The sequence below is a fragment of the Salvelinus alpinus genome, chromosome 11, assembly GCF_045679555.1.
Source record: "Salvelinus alpinus chromosome 11, SLU_Salpinus.1, whole genome shotgun sequence".
NCBI lineage: Eukaryota > Metazoa > Chordata > Actinopteri > Salmoniformes > Salmonidae > Salvelinus > Salvelinus alpinus.
The window spans coordinates 43,026,306-43,053,443 of NC_092096.1; the positions used below are offsets into that span (position 1 = coordinate 43,026,306).

Genomic DNA, 27,138 nt, shown 5'->3' on the forward strand with positions numbered 1-27,138 from the left:
AAGTGAACACAGCATTATCATGAGGATAAGTATGAGATGAGCTATGGTGGAGTAAGCCTAGGCCCAATGACTGTACATATGACTGGACAAATCAAATAAAAGTTTATTGACACAAATTTGCAGATGATGTTATCACAGGTACAGTGAAATGCGTGTGTTTCTAGGTTAATAGTGCAGTAATAATACATAGACAACAATTTGCACATAATCCAAAAGTAAAAACAAAGAAATTAAGAAATATCAGAATGAGCAATGTCAGATTTCAGAATATAAACATATAAACAAGGCTATATGCCTTCGGAAAGTATTCCGACCTCTTCACTTTTTCCACATTATATTACATTACAACCTTATTCTAAAATTGATTAAATAAACAATTTTACTCAGCAATCTACACACAATACCCCATAATGCCAAAGCGAAAACAGGTGTTTATACATTTTTTCTAATTTATAAAAAATACAAAACACAAATAACTAATTTACATAAGTATTCAGACCCTTTGCTATGAGACTCAAAATTGAGCTCAGGTGCATCCTGTTTCCATTGACCATCCTTGAAATGTTTCTACAAGTCCACCTGGTAAACTAAATTGATTGGACATGATTTGGAAAGGCACACACTTGTCTATATAAGGTCCCACAGTTGACAGTGCATGTCAGAGCAAAAACCAAGCCCTGAGGACGAAGGAATTGTGCGTAGAGCTCCGAGACAGGATTGTGTCGAGGCACAGATCTGGGGAAGGGTACCAAAAACATTCTGCAGCATTGAAGGTCCCCAAGAACACAGTGGCCTCCATCATTCTTAAATGGAAGATGTTTGGAACCAAGCCCGCTTGGAGTTTGCCAAAAGGCACCTAAAGACTCTCAGACAATGAGAAATAAGATTATCTGGTCTGATGAAACCAAGATTGAACTCTTTGGCCTGAATGCCAAGCGTCACGTCTGGAGGAAACCTGGCACCATCCCTACGGTGAAGCATGGTGGTGGCAGCATAATGCTGTGTCAATATTTTTCAGTGGCCGGGACTGGGAGACTAGCCAGGATCGGGGCAAAGATGAACTTAGCAAAGTACAGAGAGATCCTTGATGAAAAACATGCTCCAGAGCACTCAGGACCTCAGACTGGAATGAAGGTTCACCTTCCAACAGGACAACGACCCTAAGCACACAGCCAAGGCAATGCAGGGGTGGCTTTGGTACAAGTCTCTGGATGTCCTCGAGTGACCCAGCCAGAGTCTGGACTTAAACACGATCAAGCATCTCTGGAGAGACCTGATAATAGCTGTGCAGCAACGCTCCCCATCCAACCTGACAGAGATTGAGAGGATCTGCAGAGAAGAATGGGAGAAACTTCCCAAATACAGGTGTGCCAAGCTTGTAGCGTCATACCCAAGAAGAATTGATGCTGTATTCACTGCCGAAGGTGTGTCATCTGACTAAAGGGTCTAAATACTTGTGTAAATAATAAAAAAATATATAAACCTGTTTTTGCTATTGTGTCTAGATCGATTACGGGGGGAAAAAACGATTTAAATCAGTTTTGCAATAAGGTTGTAATGTAACAAAATGTGGAAAAAGTCAAGTGGTCTGAATACTGACTATACCAAACAATAGGGGAACACCTTTCTAATATTGAGTTGCACCCACCCCTTTTGCCCTCAGAACAGCATCAATCGTCGGGGCATGGACTCCACAAGGTGTCGAAAGAATTCCACAGGGATGCTGGCCCATGTTGACTCCAATGCTTCCCATAGTTTTGTCAAGTTGGCTGGATGTCCTTTAGATGGTGGACCATTCTTGATACACATGGGAAACTGTTGAGTGTGAAAAACCCAGCAGCGTTACAGATCTTGACACAAACCGGTGCGCCTGGCACCTACTACCATACCCAGTTCAAAAGGCACTTAAAACGTTTAGCTTGCCCATTCACCCTCTGAATGGCACACATACACAATCAATGTCTCAATTGATTACTTACAAATCCTTCTAACCTGTCTTCTTCCCTTCATTTACACTGAAGTGGATTTAACAAGTGAAATCAATAACGGATCATAACTTTCACCTGGTCAATCTATGTCAAGGAAAGAGCAGGTGTTATTAATGTTTTGTATACTCAGAGTATACAGTGGATTTGGAAAGTATTCAGACCACTTGACTTTTTCCACTTTGTTACGTTACAGCCTTATTCTAAAATTGATTGAATTGTTTTTTTCCCTCATCAATCTGCACACAATATCCCATAATGACAAATCAAAAACAGGTTTTTAGAACATTTTGCTAATGTATTTAACATAAAGTGAAATATCACATTTACATACAGTACTAGTCAAACGTTTGGACACTCCTACTAATTCAAGGGGTTTTCTTTACCTTTACTATTTTCTACATTGTAAAATAATAGTGAAGTCATCAAAACTATGAAATAACACATATGAAATCATGTAGTAACCAAAAAAGTTGAAAGGCTACTAGCGTGCACCACCGCTAACTAGCTAGCCATTTCACATCCGTTACACATACATGCTGTAAATTGTAAAGTATTTTGTCTGTAATGTATTTTTCGTTATGTGTCGGACCCCAGTAAGACTAGCTTTTGCCATTGGCGTCGGCTAATGGGATCCTAATTAATGAAATAAAAAATCTGCCCAGTACTTTTGAAACCGGTATTCACCCATGAAGAGCACACTTCTCCAGCGTGCCAGTGGCAATTGAAGGTGAGTATTTTCCCACTGAGTTGCGACACCGAACTGCAGTCAGGGCTTAGACCCTAGTGAGGACGACGAGCACGCAGATGAGCTTCCCTGAGACGGTTTCTGACAGTTTGTGCCAAAATTCTTTGTTTGTACAAAACCACAGTTTCATCAGCTGTCCGGGTCGCTGGTCTCAGACCATCCCGCAGGTGAAGAAGTTGGATGTGGAGGACCTGGGCTGGCCGTGGTTACACGTGGTCTGCGGTTGTGAGGCAGGTTGGATGTACTGCCAAATTCTCTAAAACAACGTTGGAGGCGGTTTATGGTAGAGAAATAGCATTCTCTGGCAACAGCTCCGGTGGACATACCTGCAGTCAGCATGCCAATTGCACGCTCCCTCAAAATTTGAGACATCTGTGGCATTGTGTTGTATGACAACAATGCACATTTTAGAGTGGCCTTTTAGTGTCCCCGGCACTAGGTGCACCTGTGTAATGATCATGCTCTGAATTACAGAGTGAGTTTGCAAAGCACAGAAAACATTTTCAGTTCAGTAGCGTGGCCCCATCTGTATGCCCTGCTTTAGCCAACTATTCTGACAACAATGGCATGCATGACACCAATACAGATCTGGGATCAGGTTAATGGGCCACAGCCCTGTCTCATCAGTCATCATCAGACGGAGCATACTGTAGTTGGTCATCGTCTACTCCCAAACAGTTTGTATGTCAACTCTCTCTCATTTGGTGACATGCTCTTAAGATCCTTGTGATTCATACCAAACAACTGTGAGAATATACATACCAGATCATTTTCAACATTTGAAAAATTTGATGAATTTATGGTTAAGAATGCGTATATGTCTCCAAATTATAAAAACGTAAAACATCCAATGATTTAGAAAAAGCACAGGGCAGGCAGCATACCAGGAAGAGCTGTCATCAGCAGCTCAGCAGCACCGATGGTAGGCAGAAAGCACTAACACCTCAACACGTTACTGTGGATAGAGAGCCTTTGTGCTCAGCTCAGTCCCAACAACAGGGAATCACACAAGTACTGTAGGCAGACCTCAGAACACTCAGGGATGTGAAACGGTGTAACTCTACTCAGAAAACCAAGGTTACATCAGTAACACTCTGTTCTCTGTGTTGGTTTGTGTTTCGTTGGCTTTACCGCTACTGCCCTTTTATTAGACAAAACAACAGAGCTATCATTGTATGTAAGTGAGCAGTCCTCTTCATCATGATCATTATTGTCATCATCATCGTTATCATCGTCGTAATTTCCTTTACACTCTAAAAGAGCGTTGTGTACTACATTCATCTCCTTGACAACATCCATTCTCTCTGTCGGCATGTTTACTGATAAAGACTTGTTTCATTCTCTGTGTTTGACAGGCCTCCTGTGCTGGCATGCCGTGGGCCTCTCTCCCTCTATCTCTCTCTCTCACTGACCCATATTGATTCTTCTGTTCTCAGTGAGGAGGGTCCTTCTCTGCCTGCCTGTCTGGTTCCGCAGATTCTTCCAGTCTGCTCCAGTGAGCCACTCAGCAGAACCAGCCTATATATAATTTTTACTGCAACTAACCATTTCTGATGAGAGTGGCCAGAGTGCACTGTCATGACATAGACCCAGAAAAACAATAAAGGCATATTGTCCTGATGCTCTCACCAGGTGTGTTTGCATGTGTGTATTAATCACTCTGTTAGAGGCTGGGGAGCAGAGGCTCTGCATCTCTACCCCCTCGTGCTCTATGATAAAATATGCAGCAAGAAACTTGTATGCTGCTCTCGTAGGCCTACAAAATGCCTACAAAATGCAACTGTGAAAACTGAAAAAATATGTGTGTTGGGTACTGTACTGTCTGAGTTGAAAGAGCCAACAACAATTGCTGACACAATCGTTTAATGTGTGATTTATTCCAGCCCTGCCACGTGCACACTATTGCCCCCAAGGGAGAGGGAAGGCCGAGGTACTGCAGGCATTGTTTGCAGAAAACAGGATCCCCCATTATAGTGGATAGAAAATGTCAATCTTCCAGTAAGTGAAAAAGTGCTTTGAAGACAATCGTGCAACTAATAATTGCTTCTAATACACCAGATGTATGTCATTGAACTGATTATTTAAAAATCGCACACAGAAGAAATTATAAGGATCAACTTAAACAGGAAGCACCCATGGTAAGGACTATTCAATGTTGGTCTGACCAATCGGAATCTATGCTTTAAGATTGTTTTGATGACGCGGACTGGGAAATGTTCCGGGTCATCTCTGAGAATAGTATTGACCTATACACTGACTCCGTGACTGGGTTCATCAGGAAGTGCATAGACGCTCCACTGTGATGATTACAATTTATCCAAACCAAAAACCGTAGATAGATGGCAGCGTTTGTGCTAAACTGAAAGTGCGAACCATCGCATTTAACAATGGAAAGGTGACTGGAAACATGGACGTGTACAAACAGACCAGCTATTACCTCTGTACGGTAATCAAAGACGAAAAATTACAGTACAGGGACAAATTGGAGTCGCAATTCAATGGCTCAGACATGAGACATACGTGGAAGGGACTCCAGACAATCCCGGATTATAAAGGGATAGCCAGCTACGTCGCGGACACCATTTCCTCGTTACAGGATAAGCTAAACACCTTCTTCGCCTGCTTTGAGGAAAACAACATCGAGCCACCAACGCGGGCCCCTTCCGTGTTCTCGTTCTCCATGTCCGACGTAAGTAAGTCATTGATGTTAACCCTCACAAGGATGCTGACCCAGACGGCATCCCAAGCCGTGTCCTCAGAGCATGTGCAAACCAGCTGGCTGGAGAGTTTACGGAAATATTAAATCTGTCAGTCTGTCTCCCAGTCGGTTGTCCCCACTTGCTTCAAGATGTCCACAATTGCTCCAGTACCCAAGAAAGCGAAGGTAACTGAACTAAATCGCCCCGTAACACTCACATCTGTCATCATGAAGTGCTTTGAGAGGGTAGTTAAGGACCATATCACCTCCATCTTACCCCACAACCTGGACCCACTACAATTCGCACACCACCCCAACAGATCCACGGATGATGCAATCGCCATTGCACTGCACACTGCCATATCCCACCTGGACAAAAGAAATACCTATGTAATAATGCTGTTCATCGACTACAGCTCAGCCTTCAACACCATAGTGCCCTAAAGGTAATCACTAAGCTCAGGGCCCTGGGTCTGAACCCCTCCCTTTGCAACTGGGTCCTGGACTTCCTGACGGGCCGACCCAAACTAGTGAAGGTAGGCAACAAAACCTCAGCCAAGCTGATCCTCAAAACCTCAGCCACGCTGATTCCCACAGAGGTGCGTGCTCAGCTCCCTCCTGTATTCCCTGTTCACCCATGACTGCATGACCAAGCGCGTCTACAACTCAATCATCAAGTTTGCTGACGACACAACAGCCTGATTACCAACAATGACAAGCCCTGGCGGAGTGGTATTAGGAAATGAACCTCTCCTTTAACGTCAACAAAACAATGGAGCTGATCGTGGACTGTAGGAGACAGCAGAGAGAACACACCCCCAATCCATATCGATGGGGCTGCAGTGGAGAGGGTCAAAAGCTTTAAGTTCCTCTGTGTGCACATCACTGACAACCTGAAATTGGGGCACTGCCTGCCCTCCAAGACATCTAACAGCACCTGGTGTCACAGGAAGGCTAAGAATATAATCAAGAACTCCAACCACCCGAGGCACGGCCTGTTCACCCCGCCACCATCGATATAGAACAGGGGTTTCAAAGTCATTCCATGGAGGGCATAGTGTCTGCGGGTTGTTGGTTTTTACTTTCAGTTAAGAACTAGACAACCAGGTGAGGGGAGTTCTTTACTAACTGGTGACCTTAATTCATCAATCAAGTACAAGGGAGGAACGAAAACTCGACACTCGACCCTCCATGGAATGAGTTTGACACACAGTATTATGATCTAGAAGGAGCAGACATTACAGCTGGATCAAAGCTGAGACTGAGAGATTGATAAACAGCTTCTATCTCCAGGCCATCAGACTGTTAAACAGTCACCACTAGCCGGTCTCCACCCGGTACTCTACTCTAAACCGAGACTGCTTTTCCCTATCTACATAGTCATTGAACACTGGTCACTTTAATAATGTTTAAATACCGTTTTACCCATTTTATATGTATATACTGCATTCAAGTCATGGCTCATCCTATATAACTACTGCAGTAAAGAACTTTTCTATTCATATACTGTCTATACTGTCTGTACACACCATTATACAGTACATTCGGAAAGTATTCAGACCTCTTCACCTTTTCCACATTTTGTTACATTACAGCCTTATTCTAAAATGTATTAAATAAACAATTTTCCTCATCAATCTACACACAATACCCCATAATGACAAAGCGAAAACAGCATTTTAGAAATGTTTGCAAATATATATATAAAAAAAACGGATACCTTATTTACATAAGTATTCAGACCCTTTGCTATGACTCGAAATTAAGCTCAGGTGCATCCTGTTTCCATTGATCATTCTTGAGATGTTTCTACAGCTTGATTGGAGTCCACCTGTGGTAAATTCAATTGATTGGACATGATTTGGAAAGGCACACACACCTGTCTATATGTAACAGTATAGCTTCCGTCCCTCTCCTCGCCCCTACCTGGGCTCGAACCAGGGACCCTCTGCACACATCGACAACAGCCACCCTCGAAGCATCGTTACCCATCGCTCCACAAAAGCCGCGGCCCTTGCAGAGCAAGGGGAACAACTACTTCAGTGATCTCACCGATTGAACCGCTATTAGTGTACACACCGCTAGTTAGCTAGCCATTTCACACCGGTTACATATATAAGGTCCCACAGTTGACAGTGCATGTCAGAGCAAAAAGCAAGCCATGAGGTCGAAGGAATTGTCCTTAGAGCTTCGAGGCACAGGTCTGGGGAAGGGTACCAAAAAATGTCTGCAGCATTGAAGGTCCCCAAGAACACAGCTGCCTCCATCATTCTTAAATGGAAGAAGTTTAGAACCACCAAGATACTTCAAAGTAGCCACCCTTTGCCATGATGACAGCTTTGCACACTCTTGGCATTCTCTCAACCAGCTTCATGAGGTTGTCGCCTGGAATGTATTTCAATTAACAGGTGTGCCTTCTTAAAAGTTAATTTGTCGAATTTCTGTCCTTCTTAATGCCTTTGAGCCAATCAGTTGTGTTGTGACAAGGTAGGGTTGGTATACAGAAGATAGCCCTATTTGGTAAAAGACCAAGTCCATATTATGGCAATTACAGCTCCAATAAGCAAATAGAAACGACAGCCCATCATTACTTTAATAAGACATAAAGGTCAGTCAATACGGAACATTTCAAGAACTTTGAACGTTTAAGTGCAGTCGCAAAAAACATTAATGCGCTATGATGATACTAGCTTTCATGAGGACCGCCACAGGAAAGGAAGACCCAGAGTTACCTCTGCTGTAGAGGATACGTACATTAGAGTTAACTGCACATCAGATTGCAGCCCAGGTAAATGCTTCACAGAGCTCAAGTAACAAACACATCTCAACATCAACTGTTCAGAGGAGACTGCGTGAATCAGGCCTTCATGGTCGAATTGGTGCAAAGAAACCACTACTAAAGGGTACCAATAAGAAGAAGAGACTTGCTTGGGCCAAGAAACACGAGCAATGGAGATTAGAATCTGTCCTTTGGTCTGATGAGTTCAAATTTGAGATTTCTGATTCTAACCGCCGTGATTTTATGAGACGCAGAGTAGGTGAACGGATGATCTCTGCATGTGTGGTTCCCACCGTGAAGCATGGAGGAGGAGATATGATGTTATGGGGGTGCTTTGCTAGGGACACTGTCAGTGATTTATGTAGAATTCAAGGCACACTTAACCAGCATGGCTACCACAGCATTCTGCAGCAATACACCATCCCATCTGGTTTGAGCTTAGTGGGACTATCATTTGTTTTTCAACAGGACAATGAACCAACACACATCCAGGCTGTGTAAGGGCTATTTGACCAAGAAGGAGAGTGATGGTGTGCTGCCTCAGATGATCTGGCCTCCACAATCAGTTGGACCGCAGAGTGAAGGAAAAGCAGCCAACAAGTGCTCAGCATATGTAACGGATGTGAAATGGCTAGCTAGTTAGCGGTGGTGCGCGCTAGCAGCCTTTCAGTCGGTTACGTCACTTGCTCTGAAACCTAGAAGTAGTGGTTCCCCTTGCTCTGCAAAAGCCGCGGCCCTTGCAGAGCAAGGGGAACCACTACTTCAAGTCTCAGAGCAAGTGACGTCACCGACTGAAAGGCTGCTAGCGCGCACCACCGCTACCTAGCTAACCAGTTCACATCGGTTACATTCACCCCCCTTTCAACCTCCTCCTTTTCCGCAGCAACCAGTGATCCGGGTCAACAGCATCAATGTAACAGTATAACTTTAGTCCATCCCCTCGCCCCGACCCGGGCGCGAACCAGGGACCCTCTGCACACATCAACAACGGTCACCCACGAAGCATCGTTACCCATCGCTCCACAAAAGCCGCGGCCTGTGTGTCCTCAACCCTCTCCTGTACTCCCTCTTTGACCACGACTGCGTGGCTTTGCACGTCACCAACTCCATCATCAAGTTTGCTGACGACACCACGGTTGTAGGTCTGATAACCAACAATGATGAGCTAGCCGATAAGCAGGAGATAAGTGAACTGGCATTGAGGTTCCAGGATAGCAACCTCTCCCTCAACGTCAGCAGAACAAAAGGAGTTAATTGTTGACTTCAGGAATTATTATTATTACTAAATACTGTACAATTTAAACACTTGCCCCCATCCCCAAAACACATGTACATATTGGACTATAAATTGTGCCTTCCTGTATTATATGTATGGTAAAATGTTTATTATATTCTACTGCGTCATTTACTTAGTTCGTATTCCTTTCTTTTATTATGTGTTATTGTCGTTGCATTGTCGATAAGGAACCTGCAAGTAAGCATTTTGTTGGACGGTGTATACCATGTGTATCCCATATATAGGACTAGTAAAAAAAACTTGAAACACACACTCCCCTTGCCATACCAGTGCTCTCCTCACACAAAGACAGATGGGAAGTGAGGGGGAAGTAATGCAGTAACCCGGTCAGTTCCTCAAATGCCCACAGAACATAAATAATACATTATGTAACTTAATGAATAAAGAGGCAGGGGGGAAGAGGGAGGGGGAGATGAGAGAGAGACAGACAGAGCGATCAGAGAGGAAATATAACTGTACCACAAGAGGGCAGTATATACTAGACAGAAGTAAAGATCATGCAATATATCCCTTATTTTTTCCCTTTTCCACTCATTCAACAGCACAAGGTAATATTAAAAGGCCTCCAGAGTGGCGTAGTGGTCTAAGGCACTGCAGAGCTTGAGGCGTCACTACAGATCCGGGTTCGATTCCATGAGGCGACGCACAATTGGCCCAGCGTCATCTGGGTTAAGGGAGGGTTTGGCAGGCCCGGGATGTCCTTGTCCCATCTCGCTCTAGCAACTCCTGTGGCGGGCCGGGCACATGCACGCTGACACGCTTGCCAGTTGTATGGTTTTTCCTCCGGATACATTGGTGCGGCAGGGTCGTGTTTCGGAAGACGCATGGCTCTCGACCTTTGCCCCTCCTGAGTCCGTACGGGAGTTGCAGCGATAGGAGAAGACTAACTACCAATTGGAAAAAGGGGTCATAAAACTCCCCCTAAAAAGTAATACTAACAGGTATAAAAAAAGGAACATCTACAGGAAAAGGCTGAAAGATTAACCTATGAAAATATCATTGCACATTGCACTGGAAAGAAAAAAATAAGATACAGATTCCACCCTTGTCAGAGCTTGGGCAACTCTGATGGAGGTGGGGGCCACAAGAAAAATCTGAACTCATCCTGAGGGGCTGCAGTGGCTCACGGTTCTACATGCAGTCAGAGCCAGCACTAGCCTTTTTGGGGGCATAAGAATTATTTTGTTCCATTTGACAATTTTATAACAATTTTCCTGCAATTCTACACATTCTGCCATTGGGTGGAGAGAAATGTTTGCAGTTTTTAATATGATATCTGGGTGAGAGTGACTAACAAAATCAATGGAGTCCCCCAGTCTGTAATTAGACCATGATTACTACAAGTGTATATAGCTGGCTAGACTACCAATCTAAAAAATGTTAGCTGACATGGACTAATTGAGTTACTGTCAGTAACTGACATAACAAGAGAGAAACTGCTGATGCACAAACACATTTCAAAATGGCACCTGGTGTATTCTACTATTCTAACTCCAAACAGTACGTTTAGGAAATTGATCTGATGGCCTACAAAAGGGGCGAGCTGCCAGTTTCTCATCCTTGGCTTATATTGTATATTTTTATGTGTGATTGCCACTAATCTTCAAGTGTGTGACTTACCTAGTTAAATGAACCTCCTTGTCTAAAGGTTGTTGCCATGTCAGAATGCCGGCTATAGCTACCGCGTGCCAGCCTCAAAGATGCCCACAAAGATGGCTGGCGCTGTATGGAAGAACTGCCATGGAACTGCCAGTTGGATAATCACTATCTCCTATCCCTAGCCTGCCAAGAATAACCCACAGATGGACACAGCGACAAGGTAAAAGACAGACGACACGATACCTGGACATCCCTTCACATCAGGTCTTCACCACAGCTCCTTGATCTGACGACACTCTGGATCCAACGAAGACGCGTTTGATTTTGGAGAAATGGCTTTCGCACTTCATCGGACCAGACAAAGAAGGTACTGTAAAAACAACCTTCTGGTCTCCTAAACAGAGGAGACTAGACCTATTTCCTACACAGACCAACCGGAGAGAGGAGAAAGCTGCGCCGAGCTGTGTATAAGGATGCACCCACCACTGCATGTTTGTCTATCGAGAATAACTTGTTATGGTCTGCACCAGCCAAGTTGGTCTTGGAGCAAGAGAGGATGAGACACCTGGGTGTGAGGTTGTGGAGCGTGTACTGTTTTAACCTCTGTAATGTAGCAAGCAGACTGGAACCGGGGGCAGGGGCTTGGCCGGAGTAAGTACAGATCAGTAAAAGGATGGGCTGGGGCAGCATATGGGGCTAGGGCTAGGTTAGGCTGGGGTATGGGGGTTCGGCAGGGGATGGGGATTGTGATCGATAAAGAGATTGGTAAGGGGATCTTGAAGGGGATGAGCTGGGGCTGCATATGGGGTTGGGAGTGAGATTGGGACTGGACGGAGTATCACAAACAGATTATACCTTGTATTTATGGCAGTATTTCCCAATGCCTTTCTCATTCTGATTTGATTGCCTTTACACTGCGCTGAATCAAAGCCACCGTAACATAGAGGTGTCACATGTCACAGTCAACCGCACAGGGGTTCCAGGAAATGAAACCGGGCTGGTTATCAAAGCAGTGTAGCTGTGTAGGACTCTAAATCACTGAGACTTCCTGAACCTGACAGTCTGAGGAAGAGCTTATAACAATTGTAATATTTCTATTATCTGGTTCAGTGCACATTGTTTTGGTCATCTCCAGTATGCAGCTCGATGGGAACACGGGTTGTCTGTGCAGCGCTCCGCTCTGGCCAGACTAGTTGTCTATGCAGACCATCTCACACCTCAGTGACAGGAGAGAGGACTATTACGTAATAGATCCTACACTGAATGTTGCTTAGAGACTCACTAGGAGAAACACCGCTGTAGTCAGGGGTGTCAAACGTGTTTGTGGAACAGACATGTTTTTCCTCCTAGGCCTCCAACACAACAATGCGATTCAGACACTGATGAATACACACTTCTTTCAGGCATGGAAAGGGCAAGCTAGGAGAGGGTGGGAGGAATTGTAAGGTCTCTCTGCAGCTTACAGTACATTTTGTGAGGTCAAATATAAGGCAGACATACAGGCTGGAGAGTTCACATAGAGGTGAGAAACCATAATAAACCATAAATCATCAGACAAAATAGCCAGGGCTTGAATGCAGAGTCTTGAATGTAGTGTAAGTATTTAATTTAGTTAGTACAATATGAAATGATAGTAAAACAACAACACACTCATTTTAAAATGAAGAAGGGCTGTATTTTATGAATTGTGGTAGACTAAATTCCTATGAATCCATTGAGGACATAGCACTGGCAGCACACCTCATGTTCTCTCTTTTCACAAGATGAACTCTGTGACATGTGACCTCTGACCTGGTAATACGGGATTACAGTCGTGGTGCTGGGGGGTGGATGGTGGTGATGGGAGAGGACACAGGCCAGGGCCACAGGCCAGGGCCACAGGCACAGGGTGCTGATGGGGGAGGGGAGGTCAGAAATACAATTACATTGTATGATGTTAGAGCACATGTGCCAAACTCATTCCACGGAGGGCCGAGTGTCTGCAGGTTTTCACTCCTCCCTTGTGCTTGATTGTTGAATTAAGGTCAGTAATTAGTAAAGAACTCCCCTCAACTGGTTGTCCAGGTCTTAATTGACAGGAAAAATCAAAAACCCACAGACACTAGGACTTCCATGGAATGATTGTTGCACATGTAGTATATTGTTGACATTGTCTTTCGAGAAGACAAAGTCTGAGAGAATTTGCACAAGTGACATTCCAGTACATTTTCAAATCCAACCACAAGATGGTGCTCCTGATATTTCATATGAATGGGTTTTTTAATTATTTGTTTAATTTAACCTTTGTTTAACCCTTCCTCTCTCTCAGTACTCGCCACTCCTCTCCACTACATCACCATCCCACTCCTCTCCAAAACCACTGTTCCTCCTCTTCCCAAAACCTCCCATGCTACTGTACCTTATGCCACCCGTGCCAAACCCAAAACTTTGCGCCCTCGACTCCCCCATGCTACCCGCCTCCTCCAAAGACCTTCCTGCCCTTGTCTCCCCAAAACGTCCCTTCCTCCTCCTCTCTATATGACCAGTCCCCTCACCCAAACTTCCCGCCCGTGTCTCCCCAAAACCATCGTCCCTCCTGTCTCTCAGTCCTCGCCTGCTCCTCTCTCTTACACCATCTCCACCACCAACCTTCCCCTCTCCACAACTGCCCCTCCTTTCCCCAAAACCTCCCCTCCTCCTGTCCCCAATATCTTGCATCCCCTACCAAAAACATACCGCCATCGTCTCCCCAAAACATCCCCTTCTCTTCTCCTCGACACAACCAATCCCCTTCCAAAACCTCCCCCCCTCGTCTCCCCAAAACTACCAACCCTCCCTTACCCAAAACCTCCTCTTCTCTTCCTTCTCTTCTCCCCCATACCACCAGTCCCTTACCCAAAACTTCCCATCCACGTGCCAAAACGACCACCCCTCCTTTCTCTCAGTCCTCCACCCCTCCTCTCTCCAGAACTACTGTCCCTTATCTTCCCAAAACAACAATCGCTCCTCTTCCCTCTACCACCCGTCCCTTACCCAAAACCTCCACTCCTCGTCCGCCCAAAACCTCTCCACCACACTGCTCCCCCTCTGTTTGACCATGAGCCCTTCATAGTGACCTGGAACATCCCAGACCTGGTCTGTAACAGGTACAATATCTCCCTGGACACCTCCCCCTACAGAGGTGTGGCCACACCTGCCAAGGTAAGAAACAATACACATATTCCTCTTGGATAAATGGTAACATGTTAGAAAATGAATGACCCTAAAACAATCATATACTTCAATGTCCTAACAGGGATTTATTGCGAGAAGTACAAAAACTTTACTGTGTTTCCTTCCTCCCTGCTTTTAAGTGCCAGGTCAGTTCCTGTCTCTGTTCTATACGGACCGACTGGGCCTCTACCCCCATGTGGACCTGCTATCCAGGCAGCAGTTCTACAGAGGCATCCCCCAGAGAGGAAACCTTAGAGCCAGCCTGGCCAAAGCTCGCGCTGACATCGACTACTACATCCCCTCCAAGTACTGATCTAGAATCAGCACCAAAATCCTAACCTTAATGATTAACCATCAGATCAAAACTACGGGGCAACTACAACTGTTACTCTACTGCAGTACATCCTGTCCATGTAGAGGTTGCCCTTAGTCACAGATCAATGTTTAGTTCACTATGTTCAAACATTAACCTTAACCATTAATGGAGAGTTGGGGACACAAAACTGACTTTAGATCAGTGCATAATAAGGGTATAACTTTACTGCTCCACCTCCCTCCAGGACGGCCGGTGGCCTGGCTGTGATCAACTGGGAGGGCTGGTGCCCCCTGTGGGCCAGGAACTGGGGCTCCAAGTGGATCTACATGACCCTTTCAGTGACCCATGCCCGCCAGAGGGACCACTCCCTCACAGCCCGGCGGGCAATGGCTACAGCCAAGAAGCAGTTCCAGGCAGCAACCCGCAGCTACATGGCAGAGACTCTGTCCTTGGGTAGCCGGCTCAGGCCCAACTAACATTTCCCCAACTGTTATGACCATGGATGGATGGAGCCAGGATACACAGGGAGATGTTCCAAGGAGGTGAAGGGGCAGAACTACGAGCTGCTCTGGCTGTGGGAGGCTAGTTCCGCACTCTACCCCTTTACATACCTGCAGGTAAAGAATGTTTTTTGGGGGTGGGGGGAGGGATGGGGGTACAGGATATGACTAATTCATAAACTGACATCTACCCCTAGTCTGGTAGCTAGATGTGTTTTGGTTTTGCCATCTCCTGTGTAGCATGGCAGGCTATACTAAAAGTCTAGTGCTTCCTACTTTGTAGGTAAGGAGAGAGAGACTAACTCCCATGGGGTTGTTGTGCTTCTTTTAGGCGTCTCTAGGGGACAGGCATAGCGCCACCCTGATGGTGAGGAACTGAGTCCAGGAGGCGCTGAGGGTGTCTGCCTTACCCGCCCGGCTTCCCACCGCACCCGTCTACGTGTACACACGACCCGTCTTCATCGACCAGAACAGATGCTTCCTCAGCCAGGTGAAAAATATGCTTCTTACAAAGGCTTTTGACCAATCCTAAATGAGTCTCTAGAATGGCCCCTACCCCCCAGACACATGAAGCAGTGTGATGGTGGGGATCTGAGGTTAGAGAAATGTTGTCCTGAGGTGCAGTTACCTTTGTCATACCCCCTACCACTGTAATAATAACCCTTCTCTGCGTTAACTGTGTGATGTTCTCCAGGGGGACCTTGTCAGCACCATCGGGGAGAGTGCTGCTGTGGGGGCCTCAGGAGCCATGCTGTGGGGGGCCAGTGCCAACTACGATGATAAGGTTAGGTGATACTCTAGCCCTGTTTATACCTGGTTCTAACATGGATCCTTTGTTCTGATCTTGTCCACATCCTGATGGTGCCCACAGTTTCAGACAGGTGTACTGTATGTAGACAATCAAAAGATGCATTGAGATCTGATTGTGATCAGATCTTCCTCACCACCTCAAATCAAATGAAATGAAATTGTATTGGTCACATACACATGGTTAGCAGATGTTAATGCGAGTGTAGCAAAATGCTTGGGCTTCTAGTTCCAACAGTGCAGTAATATCTAACAATTCCACAACAACTACCTAATACACGCAAATCTAAGTAAAGGGATGGAATAAGTATATGTACATATAAATATATGGATGAGCGATGACCGAGCGGCATAGGCAAAATGCAATAGATGGTATAGAATACAGTACATACATATGAGAGGAGTAATGCAAGATATGTAAACATTATTAAAGTGGCATTGTTAAAGTGACTAGTGATCCATTTATTAAAGTGGCCAATGATTTCAAGTCTGTATGTAGGCAGCAGCCTCTCTGTGTCAGTGATGGCTGTTTAACAGTCTGATGGCCTTAAGATAGAAGCTGTTTTTCAGTCTCTCGATCCCAGCTTTGATGCACCTGTACTGACCTCGCCTTCTGGATTGTAGTGGGGTGAATACGCAGTCGCTCGGGTGGTTGTTATCCTTGATGATCTTTTTGGCCTTCCTGTGACATCGGGTGCTGTAGGTGTCCTGGAGGGAAGGTCATTTGCCCCCGGTGATGCGTTGTGCAGCTCACTACCCTCTGGAGAGCCTTGCGGTTTGTGGGCGGTTCAGTTGCCGTACCAGGTGGTGATACAGCCCGACAAGATGCTCTCAATTGTGCATCTGTAAAAGTTTGTGAGGGTTTTAGGTGACAAGCCAAATTTCTTCAGCCTCCTGAGGTTGAAGAGGCGCTGTTGCGCCTTCTTCACCACACTGTCTGTGTGGGTGGACCATTTCAGTTTGTCCGTGATGTGTACGCCGAGGAATTTAAAACTTTCCACCTTCTCCACTGCTGTTCCGTCAATGTGGATAGGGGGGTGCTCCCTCTGCTGTTTCCTGAAGTCCATGATCATCTCCTTTGTTTTGTTGATGTGGAGTGAGAGGTTGTTTTCCTGACACCACACTCCGAGTGCCCTCACCTCCTCCTTACAAGTGTATATGGATCTGGACAGTGAAACCATTTAAATCATCCTTATCCTGGCTTCTAATATCATTGACAGGTGGCACCATTAACTTATGGCATCAATAAAATAAAATAAATAAATATGCATACAGGGAGGGACCAGGAAACCAGGAGGGACCAGGAAATCTGTTCACAGTGCGGACACAATGGACGGATATGAGTCACATGTTAATACATGTTAATACCAAAGCCTCACATAGTTCTGAAAATGTGGGCAAAATCAGAATGTAGACAAGATCAGAACAAAGGCCGGATGCTAGACCCAGGTATAAACAAGGCTTCTGACACACATACACACTCAAGGTGATACTCCCCACTCACATCGAACGCAAAATACCACTGACATTTTTAGGGTGCCATTTGAGACACAGAATATTATTTTAAGAAACAAAACTATACAAAAGCAGAAAAAAAGTATTCTCACCATGAATATTATCATAAATAGAATACTACTCCAGCACATATGAATCCACTCAAACTTTCTTTGATGCATTGTTCCCTCCCTCCCTCCCTCCACCCTCCCTTCCCACAGGCATCCTGTGAGGCTCACTAGGCGTACCTCAGCACTACACATAAACATGAAGCGTAATCATTTCCTCCAACTTTCTCTCTCTCTCCCTCTCCACGGGCGTCTTGTGAAGCTCTGTCCTCGTACCTTACCACCACGCTCAACCCCTACGTCAACAACGTGACGGCCGCCGCCCAGCAACTTCCCGTGCCAGGGGAACGAGCGCTGTGTCCGGAAGCACTACGAGTCGGACCACTACCTCCACCTGTCCCCAGGGAACTTCCGTATCCTCTGGGCCAGGGGCACCACGTACAGTGGGGAGAACAAGTATTTGATACACTGCCGATTTTGCAGGTTTTCCTACTTACAAAGCATGTAGAGGTCTGTAATTTTTATCATAGGTACACTTCAACTGTGAGAGACGGAATCTAAAACAAAAATCCAGAAAATCACATTGTATGATTTTTAAATAATTAATTTGCATTTTATTGCATGACATAAGTATTTGATCACCTACCAACCAGTAAGAATTCCGGCTCTCACAGACCTGTTAGTTTTTCTTTAAGAAGCCCTCCTGTTCTCCACTCATTACCTGTATTAACTGCACCTGTTTGAACTCGTTACCTGTATAAAAGACACCTGTCCACACACAATCAAACAGATTCCAACCTCTCCACAATGGCCAAGACCAGAGAGCTGTGTAAGGACATCAGGGATAAAATTGTAGACCTGCACAAGGCTGGGATGGGCTACAGGACAATAGGCAAGCAGCTTGGTGAGAAGGAAACAACTGTTGGCGCAATTATTAGAAAATGGAAGAAGTTCAAGATGACGGTCAATCACCCTCGGTCTGGGGCTCCATGCAAGATTTCACCTCGTGGGGCATCAATGATCATGAGGAAGGTGAGGGATCAGCCCAGAACTACACGGCAGGACCTGGTCAATGACCTGAAGAGAGCTGGGACCACAGTCTCAAAGAAAACCATTAGTAACACACTACGCCGTCATGGATTAAAATCCTGCAGCGCACGCAAGGTCCCCCTGCTTAAGCCAGTGCATGTCCAGGCCTGTCTGAAGTTTGCCAATGACCATCTGGATGATCCAAAGGAGGAATGGGAGAAGGTCATGTGGTCTGATGAGACAAAAATAGAGCTTTTTGGTCTAACTCCACTCGCCGTGTTTGGAGGAAGAAGAAGTATGAGTACAACCCCAAGAACACCATCCCAACCGTGAAGCATGGAGGTGGAAACATCATTCTTTGGGGATGCTTTTCTGCAAAGGGGACAGGACGACTGCACCGTATTGAGGGGAGGATGGATGGGGCCATGTATCGCGAGATCTTGGCCAACAACCTCCTTCCCTCAGTAAGAGCATTGAAGATGGGTCGTGGCTGGGTCTTCCAGCATGACAACGACACGAAGCACACAGCCATGGCAACTAAGGAGTGGCTCCGTAAGAAGCATCTCAAGGTCCTGGAGTGGCCTAGCCAGTCTCCAGACCTGAACCCAATAGAAAATCTTTGGAGTGAGCTGAAAGTCCATATTGCCCAGCGACAGCCCCGAAACCTGAAGGATCTGGAGAAGATCTGTAGGGAGGAGTGGGCCAAAATCCCTGCTGCAGTGTGTGCAAACCTAGTCAAGAACTACAGGAAACGTATGATCTCTGTAATTGCAAACAAAGGTTTCTGTACCAAATATTAAGTTCTGCTTTTCTGATGTATCAAATACTTATGTCATGCAATAAAATGCAAATTAATTACTTAAAAATCATACAATGTGATTTTCTGGATTTTTGTTTTAGATTCCGTCTCTCATAGTTGAAGTGTACCTATGATAAAAATTACAGACCTCTACATGCTTTGTAAGTAGGAAAACCTGCAAAATCAGCAGTGTATCAAATACTTGTTCTCCCCACTGTACATGGTCCTGGGGACTCCCAGTCAGTCTGGCTGATCTGACTCTCTTCTCCAGGAGGTTCACCTGTCAATGCTATGCAGGATGGACATGTTCCCCCAAGCTGCCCATACACCTGTCTAAAGCACTGGTGTTTAGACTGAAGCATCAGGGTCTGTCTGACAAAACGAAGACACTGAATAAAGTGATCGCTGATATGGAACAATCGACCATTAAAGAGAACTTGAAGAAAACACTGAAACACTGATGGATGGATCAACTGGACTGTGTCCTGTGTGACATACACAAGGTGGCACAAGTCTCTGGTTTGACCTTCATAATAATACTGTAATAATAATCAGAGGTAAGTACTTGAACGTCTCATGCAGATGATGGTTTCGGGTGATATGTTGACTAAAAGTTTGTTGATTGCACATAAGGACACACTACAGTGTGTGCCATGCAGTACTGTACAACCTGGGTGTTTCAGGTCACTGTTTTCTCTGTGCCTTAATAAAGTTCACACTGCAGTAATGATGAAGCTCCATACGTCTACTGGTTCCGTTCAGCAGGAAATAGCCTAAAGACATTGACATGCTGTGACAGGATACAAATAAGAGTTGATTGCAAGTAGAGATGGTTTATCTGTGACAACATGTCTCCTGTAGTTATTTGTATATCACTTGAGTGTATATGTAAATAAAAAACGTGACTCTCTGTCTCTGTGAGTATTTACGGTGTCATTGGTAGTCTATTGCACTACTGACCCTCACAGTGTTGATGTTGTGAAGACAGGCACCTATTACAGCTGCTATTATAAATATTTTATTAATTGACATTGACAAGAGGTACTAATAGTTTATACTCCACTCATTGTGAATGACTGTAATGAAAGTAAATGGCCAAAAATGTAATACGAGCTGTTCCTTACCCTGCCCGAATAATAATAAACCTTGTGTGTGTGGATGACTCCTGTCTTGCTTTGGAGACCGTCTTCACCCCTTCTTGAAACTCGAGGGGAAGGGGGGGACCACGGTAGAGCCCAAAGCCTTATTAAGCATTAAAGTAGATTACTATAGACATTTGGCATTTAAGCGTTAGCCTGCTTTACTCTGTAGAGAATTACCTTGAATTTTAGCCAGACTTCTGAAGTTAGGCCCACAAACCTATTAAGAGTTTGAGTGTGTGTGGGTGTTATAACTGGAAACAGAGAAGTGATAGCTCAGAGAGCCAGGAGTGAAGCAGTAAGCATCAACACTAAATGCTGTGTAAGTATCAGTGTTCTACTGTTCTAACAAATAGAGGAAGTCTGCGGGGAGATAATGAGTCCAGAAGGAGAAGTGAATGATGGGAGTCATCCGGCCAATTAGATAAGCCAGTGTTGTCCCTCGATGTTTATGGCCAATCAGATTGGCTGGTGGTGCTGTGTCCCTGGGTATCAGATATATGGGAACATAAATAACAGGTCCCTACAGTAACAGTCCAGCTCTTCTTACCCCTCTAACCCCCTCCAACCTCGCTGAATGGTCTCCTTGACAAGTTTCCACGGGTAACCTAGCCTAAACACACACACACACACACACACACACCACACACCACACAAACAGTGCAGAGGTGGAAAAACCAGACTCAGCATCTCTGCCTCTCATGCAGAATCAATCTGACACCAGGCACAGATAAGAGTCATTTAGCATCTCTTGATCCAATCACAGAGCAGTGTTGACTTTATATATTTGAGGTGCGGTTTCCTGTAAAGGTCAGGCATTTTCTGTTTTTTTTTATGACATTGTTCAACTTTCCTATGAAGCTGATCTGAGAGAAGCACAGACAACCTGTAAATACAAGCAATTTAGTGAGAGCACGATGTCAATCAAGACAACATGAACTGGGACAACCTTGGTGGTTCAACATGGAATTCTTTGAGATTTAATGTAGTTATAAGTAGTGTACAGTATGCAGGCTACACTATTTCCATCCAGTGATTGATTAAATTAAATTCCACCATGGACAAGAATAAACATGATTTTACTTACTCATTGTGAGCTATATAGTACACGATTGTTCTGTATTATTGAATACAGTTGATCAATGCTTTCCAAACCTCAATTTTTAAAAGAAAAATGATCATAGAGTTCATATCATATAAACTTTACCAGGGACAGGAGGTTCTCCCCAACCACAAACAGTGGCTTGTGAAAGTATTCACCCCCCTTGGCATTTTTTCCTATTTTGTTGCCTTACAACCTGGTTGTATCATTTGATTTATACAACATGCCTACCACTTTGAAGATGCAAAATATTTTTGTGTGCAACAGACAAGAAATAAAACAAAAAAACTGAAAACTTGAGTGTGCATGACTATTCACCCCCCAGAGTCAATACTTTGTAGAGCCACCTTTTGCAGCAATTACAGCTGCAAGTCTCTTGGGGGTATGTCTCTATTAGCTTGGCACATCTAGCCAATGGGATTTTTGCCCATTCTTCAAGGCAAAACTGCTCCAGCTCCTTCAAGTTGGATGGGTTCCGCTGGTGTACAGCAATCTTTAAGTCATACCACAGATTCTCAATTGGATTGAGGTCTGGGCTTTGACTAGGCCATTCCAATACATGTAAGTGTTTCCCCTTAAACAACATGAGTGTTGCTTTAGCAGTATGCTTAGGGTCATTGTCTTGCTGGAAGGTGAACCTCCGTCCCAGTCTCAGATCTCTGGAAGACTGAAACAGGTTTCCCTCAAGAATTTCCCTGTATTTAGCGCCATCCATCATTCCTTCAATTCTGACCAGTTTCCCAGTCCCTGCCGATGAATAACACACCCACAGCATGATGCGGCCAACCACCATGCTTCAGTGTGGGGATAGTTTCTCGGGGTGATGAGAGATGTTGGGCTTGCACAAGATATAGCGTTTTCCTTGATGGCCAAAAAGCTCAATTTTAGTCTTATCTGACCAGAGTACCTTCTTCCATATGTTTGGGGAGTCTCCCACATGCCTTTTGGCAAACACCAAACGTGTTTGCTTATATTATTCTTTAAGCAATGGCTTTTTTTCTGGCCACTCTTCCATAAAGCCCAGCTGTGTGAAGTGTGTGGCTTAAAGTGGTCCTATGGACAGATACTCCAATCTCCGCTGTGGAGCTTTGCATCTCCTTCAGGGTTATCTTTGATCTCTTGTTGCCTCTCTAATTAATGCCCTCCTTGTCTGGTCCGTGAGTTTTGGTGGGCGGCCCTCTCTTGGCAGGTTTGTTGTGGTGCCATATTCTTTTCATTTTTTTAACAATGGATTTAATGGTGCTCCGTGGGATGTTCAAAGTTTCAGATATTTATTTAAAACTCAACCCTGATATGTGCATCTCCCCCAAAAAATCCCTGACCTGTTTGGAGAGCTCCTTGGTCTTCATGGTGCCACTTGCTTGGTGGTGCCCTTTGCTTAGTGGTGTTGCAGACTCTGGGGCCTTTCAGAACAGGTGTATATATACTGAGATCATGTGACAGATTGCACACAGGTGGACTTTATTTAACTAATTATGTGACTTCTGTAGGTAATTGGTTGCACCAAAGCTTATTTAGGGGCTTCATAGCAAAGGTGGTCAAAACATATGCACGCACCACTTTTCCATTTTTAGACAAGTAATTTCACTTCACCAATTTTGACTATTTTGTGTATGTCCATTACATGAAATCCAAATAAAAATGAATTTAAATTACAGGTTGTAATGCAACAAAGTAGGAAAAACGCCAAGGGGGTGAATAGTTTTGCAAGGCACTGTAACCAGGAAAGAAACTCCTGGTCCTATTCATCATCACTGAGGCAGTAACTGTTGGCCCATGTGTATCCTTCTTTTGCATCGTCCACAACAAAAGCCCACCATTTTGAAATGACAAACCACAAGGAAAATAATGTTGTTATTTCAATCAGTCCAGTGTGAGTCTCCAGAAGAGTGTTTGTTTGAGGCAAGGGAAACTCCCACTGCATGACATATTCAGAATCATCTGACAAAAATCAACATGTGTAAAAGTTGAAATATTTCAATAACATTATGTTAGAAGATATTTTTCCCTGCACTAGTATTACTCATCAGTATTACCAGCTTTCAGTTACCTCCAACCTTAGTTTCACAGAATCCCCAGGACTGACGACAGCAGGCAGTAAAATGCATTAAAACATGCTAGAGAATCATAAAATCAGTAGAGCTAAAACTATACGTTTCCAAACAGACTTTCCAAAGAGTATAATGTTGGAACAGGTTACTAGTGAAGTCCCAGTGCCAGGTATTCACACACACTGTATGTGTTTGGTCCCTCAGAGAGAACATGAGACTTTACCGTGTGGTACAAGTGCAAACAAGGAAATAAAACAGGCAGAAAAATCAATGCCAAAGGGCTCTATACATGGAGGTTGATCCCACCTGACACCTGACTCCCAGACCTGGATTCAAATACTATTTTGAAATCATTTAAAATACTTTTGCTAGGCTTGATTGAGCTCTCCTGGTGTGGAACCAATTGAATAGTCACAAACATTCAAACCCCGTCCATCTGGCACTCCAGGAAGGTGAAAAAAAACAGTGAAAGTGCGTGAAAGATTTCAAGTAGTATTTGAACCGAGGTCTGCTGACTCCTGATATTGCCCACTCCAGATCAACCTGTAGAGTGTAAACCATAAAACGCTGACGCGTGCTCCGCTGCTTTATAAATGTTAGATAAACAAGCCTGGGGCTGGAGATTCCCCATTGAGCTTTGTTTTTAGTTCAGCCAGGACTACGGGTAAACTAGCCCACCGTGTAGTTCAGTTTGGGAGATGTCCCTATGTAAAGAAGGGAGAAGGTTAAATCTGATCCTCAGGGTCTCTCTGACTGGCACACATTGTCTGTTTACATAACCCAGATTAAGCCTATAGTTGTAGACTAAAAAGCTCTTTCAATTCCCCATTGAGCTTCCTTTTTAGGTCAGCCACGACTAGGGGGAACCTGGCCCACAGTGTAGTTCAGTTTGTCTTTAGTCCAGCTGTCTGTAGGTTTACTCAGAAAGGCACTCCAACACAGTAAGGTTAACGTTTGGTTTAGAAAAAGATTCACAGTGAAATTAATTCGGTCCACAACCCGTTCTATTCTGTTCGATTACATCTCATGCTACATACATTTTTAACTTTTTAGAAACTATTTTATTTCCAAATGTCATGCTTTAAAAAAAATAAAAAAAATAAGATTTAAGCAATTAAGTGATCACGAATGTGCATATGCAGCCATGCAGAAATTAGTTCAGAGCATGCTCTGGGATTGAAGAGACCAACCAAATCAAATGGTGCCGCCATGCATATGGCTGACTTTGTCAATATAGTTTAGGAAATTATTCACAGCTCGAAAATCATGAGCAAGCAAGTGAAGTGTAAAATGTAAAATATTGTTTCATCTGCATCAAAGTTAGAAATGGCAGTTGTCATCACAGCAGAAGGCATGTCTATGTGTCATCACATGCCAGGCAAGGCATGCCTGTGTTTAGGCTACCTGTAACAAATTGATAGGCTATTCGTTAGAATCACTGATAGAGCCTGTCTAAACAGCTACATCAATACCACATTTCCACTGGGGAAATACACATTATTTTACAAAGTGCGGGTACACCATTGATCATCTTAAATGTCCTCTTCTTTATTTGTATTAGTATCAATAGTCCCTAAATCAAATGTGGCCTAGGCCTATAATACAGTTTTTTTCCTGGACACAGGGCAGACGTTGATGCCAGCGCCCTGCCCTGAGTACCCTCACTCCTCGTCTTTGGCACACACCACCACGCGCAGCAGAACGTTGGACAGAATATCCTGGTAGAGACTGATGCAGACCCATCCGGGCAGGTAGAGGAGCGTGATCAGGCCCATGAAGTTGAATGGATAGTGGGAATAGTCCCATGAGCATGCGCCGTACTGCCGAAGCGCCAGCCCCCAACAGAACTCCCAGGTGTAGATGAAGCAGATATAGATGGGGAGCCGCCTCCAGGTGCTCCAACCCCGTCTGAAGCGTAAATGAAGGTAGAGTTTCTCTACCACGAAGCTGCAGCTCCCGTACATCAGGAAGGACCACAGTGACGTGTGGCCGCTCATGGTCCGGTCCAATTTCTCCACAAGGTTGAAAATCGAGGTAAAAATGATCTCGTCCAGAAAGCCGTGCATTCCAAAGAAGAGGAATCGCACAACATCAGGCAGACCGTTAGTAGGCAGCGACTCCAGGGTGCGCTCTTCCGGGGTAGACATGGTCCGTTTCCCGGGGCAGCGGTAGCGCAGCCGCGCAAGCCCCTTGTGGAATACTTGGGTGAAGTACAGGGACAGTAGGTAGTGAACTACGAGATGAGTGGCAGAGACTATTCTAACGTGCTCGGTCAGCGTGTTAATATTCCCAATCAGAATCTGCAGCCCGATGTACACAGAGGGATAGAAAACAAGGTGAAAAACTACTGGGCGTCCTTGAAAGCACTTCTTTTGCGAATATATTTTTTCCAGCAAGAAATGGGTCAGCGAGTGCATGATGCAGAGGTACGGGGAGGAAAAACCGAACAGTTTTGGGTCGCTGTTAACCCAAATCCCCTGTGCCGACGACAGGAGAATATCCAAAGTGACACCGTGCATTCCATAGAAATAAAGCCGTAACAATTGTGGCAGCTCTGTCATTGATTCGCCCGCGTCCCCTACCTCGCTGGATGGATCTTTCTGCCGGGGCTTCCTCGCTGCTCTCAGGCTGCTACCTCCCAGTCCTGCCCGGCTCCGCGGGCTCTCTCTCCGCCAGCTGGCCATGGTTGATCTCTCTCTCCTCGGAGAGAATCAGAGAGCAGCGCTTGTTCTTCGTTCGTGGCACATTCTGTACTTTTAACGGAGCTGCGGTAGTGTCATTAGCAGCTTTGCACCTGACAGCGCCTGATCCACAGCAAAGATTTTCTATTATATTGATAAGATAGTCGAGTGACCGCCATAACAATGGAAATACATGTCCTCAAAGATGGAAGACAGCTGGGAGGAGGCGAGATCAGGTGGGACCATTCTAGCCAACGAGAGGGGGCTTTGACAAAAATCAAAGACAGTAGGCCTACAAGTATGAAGATCGGCAGAAACTGCTTCTCCAATAGTGACGTTGGCTAGCTAAACTCATGCTCAGTAATATGTCATCTGGTCAATTGATCGTATGGCGCTGAACTGGGCATGTGCAAATCAAAGGCACTCCTTCGATATAGAGTTTTTGATGAAAATGTAAACGTGTCAGTTTGTCACTTTCACAAGGTTGGCGTAATAACATGTTCAATTACTTAAGACATTGGCTTGAATCTAGGTTGTGACTTTAGATTTCTTTAGAAAATGAACAACTAAAGAAACATTTTCACTTCTGTCATTGACTTCTCAAACTCCAGCCTGGTCTTGATCTGTTTCGCACGCATTCCCGTCTGGGTTTTGAAACTCCGTGATAAAGTGTTTTTTATTTTCAAAGTTGCCGAAATGCCACGTGTGTCCACTTATATAAGTGCATTTGTAACAACAACCGAACCATTATAAAACGTATATTAGACCAAATAAGCCTCATGTAGCAAATGACCAATTACATTTTCTGTTGACCAAATTTCACACTCATTGACCGCCATACAAACATTTCTCAC

The 27,138-nt window shown here is 44.7% G+C and overlaps 1 protein-coding gene and 1 pseudogene across 1 annotated transcript; one reads left to right on the plus strand and one right to left on the minus strand.

Moving 5' to 3' along the window:
- Window positions 1-5,140: 5,140 nt before the first annotated feature.
- LOC139533314 (hyaluronidase PH-20-like) lies at window positions 5,141-19,772 on the plus strand (annotated as a pseudogene).
- A 1,635-nt stretch (window positions 19,773-21,407) lies between these two features.
- On the minus strand, window positions 21,408-26,899 carry LOC139534210 (transmembrane protein 229A-like). Its single transcript, XM_071333124.1, has one exon. It carries the CDS (start codon window positions 26,285-26,287, stop codon window positions 25,265-25,267), a length of 1,023 nt encoding a protein of 340 aa, XP_071189225.1. The 5' UTR covers window positions 26,288-26,899; the 3' UTR covers window positions 21,408-25,264.
- Between the last annotated feature and the right edge of the window lie 239 nt (window positions 26,900-27,138).

What these genes read in the sequence shown, in the direction of transcription:
- LOC139534210 (XM_071333124.1), bottom strand. Translation starts at nt 26,287, where the DNA reads ATGGCCAGCTGGCGGAGAGAGAGCCCGCGGAGCCGGGCAGGACTGGGA.